Source organism: Cynoglossus semilaevis, chromosome 3 (assembly GCF_000523025.1).
Source record: "Cynoglossus semilaevis isolate Cse_v1.0 chromosome 3, Cse_v1.0, whole genome shotgun sequence".
Taxonomy (NCBI): Eukaryota; Metazoa; Chordata; class Actinopteri; order Pleuronectiformes; family Cynoglossidae; genus Cynoglossus; species Cynoglossus semilaevis.
The window spans coordinates 5,859,971-5,867,454 of record NC_024309.1 but is presented as its reverse complement, the minus strand read 5'-3'; the positions used below and the strand labels follow the sequence as shown (position 1 = coordinate 5,867,454).

At 41.5% G+C, this 7,484-nt stretch overlaps 1 protein-coding gene across 4 annotated transcripts in view; it reads left to right on the top strand.

The window, feature by feature from the left end:
* Positions 1-6,987, top strand: part of nrp1a (neuropilin 1a) — a 55,346-nt gene extending 48,359 nt beyond the window's left edge. For 3 of the 4 annotated variants that reach the window (XM_025054341.1, XM_025054342.1, XM_025054340.1), the window contains exons 13-18: positions 779-829; positions 2,692-2,835; positions 2,923-3,200; positions 3,329-3,425; positions 3,573-3,626; positions 4,156-4,442. In XM_025054341.1, coding sequence (XP_024910109.1) covers positions 779-829; positions 2,692-2,835; positions 2,923-3,200; positions 3,329-3,425; positions 3,573-3,626; positions 4,156-4,442 — 911 coding nt within the window. Of the gene's footprint in view, positions 1-778; positions 830-2,691; positions 2,836-2,922; positions 3,201-3,328; positions 3,426-3,572; positions 3,627-4,155 lie in introns of all 4 variants that reach the window. The other variant, XM_008307645.3, reaches the window with a different exon arrangement.
* Positions 6,988-7,484: the final 497 nt, after the last annotated feature.

The following is a 7,484-nucleotide window of genomic DNA, read 5'->3' as shown; positions in this document are numbered from 1 at the left end:
CTGAACGCCACTTTGCCGGCTTTCACCACTAACTAACACAGTTCAATTTGGTAGCTTGAGCGCCGCTAATCTGTCATCCAGCGTGCACATTCACAAGTGCTTGTGCATGCGCTCTGATGCACAACTGGCATGTACACAGTAATTAGCTGCACCTGCACTTCCCACCTCCTCCTGTGGGCTGCCCACTCTGAAGCCTGCGTCTGCCAACTCACAGCAGAGCTGAATCACATTTGCATCAGAAATCACTGAACACGTTCGGCTACTGTCGCCTGTTTCCAGCTACTGCAGCAGCAACGGCGCAGTCAGCTTTGCTCCATTTTTTTTCCTAACCCACCATTCCCCGCTGCACTCTCCCTTTTTTTTTCCTATTTACTCATTTTGACCTATTTTCCCACTAACCCACTAAGTCTCTGAGCCTGCACTGCTGTATGCACTCCCCATAAAACCAGCAGTCTCCAGTGACGATTGTGGCACTGTCTCAACTGTGTCTTCTACAAATATTAGTTCAGTATTTGTGGTAGTAATGGGAAAATGGTGTGTATTTTTATAGTACAGCTATTCAGCATTGACTTTTGAAACATATGTTAATATATATATATATACCTTATACAGTATATGTGTGTGTAAATATATATGTATGTATATACATTTACATCTACACATATATAGGTATATGGATAAACATATATAAATACATATATATATACAAATATATATATATATGTGTATTCATATATAATAGGCAATTTTAACCAGGTTGTTTTTGTTTTTGCAAAAGGTGGACCCACAATACCAGCAACCACTACTATTGAGGTGGACACCATACCAGGTGAGAAACAACCATTTAAACATAACATCAATGGAAGGTGACCTTTTGACCTTATGTGCAGCAGCCAGTGGTTTTAGTCTCTCTGAAAGGGGAGAAACATGACAACTTCACTTACCGGACGAAGAAAATGCATTATTCTTTATTTAATACACTACTTTTTTCCACATCTTGCTACTGCAGTGTCTTTATGATACTGAACTGAGAGAAATCACATAGGGGACACCAGATGTATCTGTTTCCACTTGTTTACATCAAAGCTTCCACATCTGGGTCCTGAACCTTAACTTGCAAAAATCATTTCCACAACCTTGAAATATGGATTCAATAAGTCGTCGTTATGAGAGGAGGAAAAGAAATCCTACATTTGGAATTGATTCTCGTGCAATTATCAAGAAGCATTCCTCCGTTAATGAGTGCCAGCTCTCCTCTCTGATGTGTGTCGGTTATTAAAGCTGATGATATGGCCCTGAGAAGCTCCTGCTGACAGGGTGAGAGTGTGTGATGCAGGGCAAGCTGATGATTAGCACTGGGGCTCCGCTGCTGCCTTCTCAGCATAATCACTAATCACTGGTCCGACTCTCTCACACACACACACACACACACACACGCACTCAGGAAGGCACAATGCAAATGACCACAGGAAATTAAGTGTGCTTAAAGCCCCTGTGCACTTTCTCACTCACACATACATATACACACACACACACACACACTGCAGTTTGGAGGCAGGTTGTGGAGGCAGCAGCCAGTTGAAAGGCTGAGCCCTAGTCTGGTCTTGGCTAATGGTCCGTAGCCCCCCCCCCCCCCCCCCCNACTCCGTCAGCCAGTTCAGTGGTCTGTCTGCAGTCTGATGGAGCAAAAGCTGTGATAATAGATGAGAGCTGGGTTGCAGGTGTGTGTGTGCGTGAGTGGAGTTCTGCAAAAAGTTGTGGGAAAGAAAAAAGTTCAGTTAAAAAAAATGGCATCACAGCTCAGAAAAGTCACAACAATGAAGTCTAAGTTAAAGGTCACACCGTCTGGTTTGATGTATTTGTAAATCTTGGTAAAGGTGCATTCCAAAAACCCCGATCTCACAGGTAGATCCCATGTGACTCATGGGTTCTGCTCATATTATCTAGGGCCGGTGGGTCGCCTCAGTCAAAGCCTCCCAGGAACAGAGGAGAGAAAGAGGTCACCACCGTTTTAATTGGAAAAGACTCTCAGAGTGAACAGAGCAGCTTGGTGTCTGAAATCCAGCTCCATGCGGGGGTTTTTTTTTTCCCCTTTGTGTTAAACGGGTAAATAGACCCGCCATCTGTAGTGACTAGTTTCCATTATTAAAGAGAATATTGGCTTATCATCACTGTGCCTCTGGAGGCGTCTCATGCTGAGGTTTAAGGCCGTGGCTTACATTACAAACATCTTTCTCTCTTGTGTTCTCTGGAAGTCTACTCCGAAGGCTTCAAAGCTTCCACATTTTCCCTTTCCTCTGCAGAGGAGTCGTCAGTGCAGCGTCTGTCTTTTGGGGATTGCAGTGTTGGAATGGGGCCCTGTAACTGTTACCATCGGCATTTAAAACTAGACTAGTCCCTTCTCTTATTAAAATCCCCAATTCCTGTGGGTTGCCGTGATTTTTTTTTTTTTCCTTTTTTGACTGTTGTTGGTGCTTTTCTTCATCTCAATAGTCTAGTTCTTAATGTTTTTTTCTTATCTTTAATGCTGTTTCCTGTTAATACGCTGCAGGAGTTATTCCACAGTCTGTGCTGCCCTCTACTGGTCATAGTAAAGAACTGGCTCTGCAGTCAAGTTTTTTTTTAGATGTAGAAAAAGAGATAATAACATTTCTCATAACATAAACTTTCTTTCTCTGCTTCTCTTCGTAGCTTTCCTGTGGTTTGCCTGTGACTTTGGCTGGGCCAGTGACCCATCCTTCTGCAGCTGGACATCAGAAGACACTGGCTCCCGGTGGCAGATCCAGTCCAGCGGCACCCCAACACTCAACACTGGACCCAACATGGATCACACAGGTGATTGTTGGTCCACCTAACTTCTACTACTATCCTTAGAGTCCTTGGTTTTTTCTCACTAATTCGCACATGTATTTTGTGCAACAGGTGGATCGGGGAACTTCATCTACACTTTGGCCACTGGTTCTCAAGAGTCGGAGGTGGCCCGGCTCATCAGCCCCGTGGTCAGCTCCCCGGACTCGGATCTGTGCGTGTCCTTTTGGTACCACATGTTTGGTTCACACATCGGGACGCTGCATATAAAGCAGCGCAAACAGACAGTTGACGGACCGGCAGACATCCTGCTGTGGACAGTGAGTGGACATCAGGGCAATCGCTGGAGAGAAGGACGGGTCGTCGTACCACGGACTAACAAACCCTACCAGGTATAGTACAGTTTTAGTGGAGAGTTCCACCTGTTCTGCTGTCACAAGCTGCTCAGTTTTCTATTGTGTGGATGAAAGAAAATAAAAACTCAAAAAGGATGAAAAGTAATTTTCTGCTGTTTTTTAAGGTGGTGATTGAAGGTCTTGTGGAAACAAAGAGTTGGGGAGACATCGCTGTGGATGACATTAAGGTTCTGGACGGGCTCGGCGTAACAGACTGTAAAGGTGAGGATTTTTTTTTGCTTGTTTTGCAGGAAGAATTCCCGTGTTCAGATCCTGCTGTGAAATTGGATTCTCCACCTTCCACTGCAGGCTTGTCGGAAACTGTGTTACTGTGTGTAACTGCATTGATTTGTCATGTCTTTGGAACAGATCCTGATGTACCCACGGAGCCCATGTTACCGGAGGACAGGATTAATAAAATCCGTAAGTCACCTAAAAATAAAATTGTTACACATCTGATTATGGGGATTAACATTACCTATTACATTTGTCTGGGACTTTATTTTTTCTCAAAAGGAGCAATGTTAATAAATATCAAACGTAGAGACATTATTTTAATTTTCATGTTATTTTATACTTTAAGTATTTGAATATACCTCACTTATAGTATATGAATACTGAAGTATTTGTTAAGGAACATGGCATGTCCTGTGTTGTTTCAGTTATTTCTGCTGGGACTGCTGTGCAGCATATTAAGTGATTTATTGACAAAATGTTAGGACATGTTGATCATATGGTTGGGGCGTTACTCATTTCAAAATAAGAGCACGTATTTCAAAATAAATGTAAAAAATGGCTACAATTACAAATCGTGTTTTCGCAGTGTTCCACGGTTTTTAGTGGCATGGTTGTTCACGTAGGATACATTTGTTTGCACGTCTCCGTAGCAGCAGGTCGTTCAGACTAATTCGGCCTTTTTACATTACTATCGCCGTTTGTTCGTCCCCTGCAGTTGAAGACATCACGGAATATCCAGTGTTTGTGGAGACCAATCAAATCAGCGGGGCAGGCAACATGCTGAAGACGCTCGACCCCATCCTCATCACCATCATTGCCATGTCGGCACTGGGCGTTTTCCTGGGCGCCATCTGCGGCGTAGTGTTGTACTGTGCCTGCTCACACGGCAGCATGTCGGACAGGAACTTATCAGCCCTGGAGAACTATAACTTTGAACTAGTGGACGGCGTCAAGATAAAGAAGGACAAACTGAACGTACAGAACTCGTACTCGGAGGCTTGAGATGGGACTTTAGGCTTCGGTGTGACTGTGTGACGTGCAGAGCTCACAGAGCGTGCACAAGACTGGCTGCGAGCGTCACCTCTCATGTGTGTGTATATGTGAGTAGGTAAGCTTGAAGGACTGCCAACACCCTCATCCTGCTGGACGAGGGACATGTTCAGGATCCAATGGGGATGTTTGGACTGATCCGTGCTTTTCTCAGGAGCTGCAGTAAAAAAAAGAACCTACTAGTAGGGGACACTGTGTACAAATAAATGACAGGAAAAAATGATGTACAGATGATTAAGATGATATTTTAATTTTTCTATTTTGTTTTTCATTCATTTTTACAATCGGATGCTGGTGTTGAGACCAATTAATAATGTTTAAAGTATTTATCATTTTGTGGGAAAAAAAGAAAAAAAAAGTTTCATCATCAGTTTGTGAAGTCTGTTGTATATTTTCAACTTTTTGAGAGAGACGTAAAAGTCAGAATCGTTAGATGAACCATTGTTGGCAAAACTGTAGATTTGCCCTGTGGTGTGGCAGAACAGGGTGGGTCCATAGGACCCTGACGTGTTGTTACTTTTTCATCTTTGACTCTGATCACTCTAAAGTGAGGGTTCTATTCATGGCAATGTACGGATCTACCAGTGCCTTTAGTACATTTCTGTTGGTCTCCTCTGTTGACCTTTCGTTACTGTATGTGGTTTAAGTTATGACTCTAGGAAACAGGGGCACGTTGTGTTCTACTAAACAGGATAACAATCTATCACAGCGCTTTATTTCGTTTATCGTTGTCGTATTATTTTTTTTTTGTCCAAAAAACACACACTGTAAATAAGTTTTTAATATATTTTATTGCCCTTTTTAATCAAAGTAAAAAGGTAAAAAAAAAAAAAAGCTGCGGTATCCCTTTTTTTTCAGGTGTTTCGTCTGCGTGTGTGTAAATACAATCTTCTGACTGTTTCTGTGGAAGGTGCAGTGTTGTGTTTTAGTTGACTATTATTGTTACTGTTATTATTATTGCTATTATTTTCATTTCAATTGCTCACTCGGGCAGACGTTTGTGTGACGCTGATGTTACGGCAGCTTCAACGTGCATTCAAGCCATGTGTCATCGAAGGCTGCTCGACAAAAGAAAAAAAAATACCACAAAATTTGAAATCTCACATTTTAATATGATATATTACATGTTGACGGCACAGGAGCTGGCTAATTCGGAGCTGTTCACCAGCGTACCAAAACAAAGACCTCCTACAATCATTGTTGGGTTTTTTTGCTTTAGCTAAGACGTAGACTAACTCATCTCCTCAGACATCACTGTGGATTGTTCTCTGAAGGAGTGCTCTCTGGACAATGCAGCTTGAATGCACTTTGTTTCTGATTCTCTTGCGATAGTAGCCCCTTTAAAGTGGCGGCCGCTACATAAAACTGAAGAATGGTGCTATTCATTACTTTGAGGCAGACGCTCGTGTCTCACATTGAACCCACTTTGTATTGTTCACTTCATAATCTACTGTAGCTTCTAAAAATTCACAGTGGGGCTGCAAAAATTGTTTGGGTTTTTTTTTTTTTTTTTCTCGCTCTCTCTTTCCATGATGTTTTTGCGTTTCACTAGTAGCAGCCATAACATTGTGATGTCACAGCTGATGTCTTTGAGGATGGTTCACGTTTGATTCAGCTGATAATGGAATGGCAGGTGACCTGATTTCCTCCCATTGGGGCTTTTACCAAAGGATTGTTGTCTTGTTCGCTGTGAGGTACAAACACAACTGATCAACGGGAGTGACTTTTACAGCCTCCGTAAAAAAAACAACATTTTTTAAGGGGTGTACAGTGAACCTTACAATGGGGCAGGACTTTGGTGTGGACTGTTGGCATCAGGACACGAGAGGCCCATGAGAACTGGAACTTGGCGTTTCATGCCGTGCCACAATCAAACAATCAAAACTGACCACGGGAGGAGGGTGACGTCGCTCACTGTGTGCATCGTGCGTGTGTGTATATGTGCTTCTGTGTTGGACACGTTCATTTCAGAGTCACCGTTAGTCCCCGATCTCTGCTCTACAAGACTGTAGCTCCAGTGACGTGATGCTGAACTAGAGAACAAGGATACTGTAGGGAGGGCTACACAGAAACAATGTTGCACTGATAAATATATTCAAGAGGTTTATGTGTTTATAGCATTCATTTTCAGAAAAGAAAAAAAACAAAAACGAAAGAAATGTTTAAAAACTGTTCATTTTTTTCATCTTTATAAATATATAAATATATAGTTTCAGATTATGTGACATAATTCTGAAATGTAAAGATATTGAGATGTTTTCATTATTGAAAAAGGCATAATAGATTTTCTGACAGTTATGTACCTGCCCCCCAAACCCCATTTATGTGGCATATTAACGCTTCATTTTGTACTGTCATTCGAATTTTGTGCAGATTTTTTCTTTTTTTTTTTTACCAGACAACAGAAAAAAAAGACTTTTATTTTCAATACTGCTTCTGTAATTTGCTGTTGTAGGGGAAAATGAATAAACAGCAAGGCCTTAAAAAGGTAAGAAAACATTTGTTGTGATTTGTTGTCAAAAATTCCAACTTCACAATTGTCTTTTGTTTGCACTGGGATCATCGTCACGGGGATTAAACGGCAGCACCAGAGATCTTTAAACAAATAATAATAATATTTAAAATAACGTTATTTTATTTAAAAAAGCGATTTATTTATATGATTGCAGGACAAGAAATCACTTCAAACTTTTCATTCCTGAATGTTTGGATCATCAGGTATGCTGTGGAATATTAGCCAATTTTACTTAATTGTACTGAATATTATTACTTATAAACTGCAGTTTCCTTTGTGTGACTAGCAAAACAATTCAGTTCTCTTCCTCTAGGTGGCAGCAGGTGGATAGAAAAAGAGCTCATCCTGTGTCTTTCTTCTATTCCTGCGAGTATATCTGCGTTGCATTCAACTTAACGGACCCACTGAGTAAGTCAATTGTGAGTAAAATGAAACTTATATTTTATTGCGTCACAGGGTGGAGGGCGGTACTGACCACA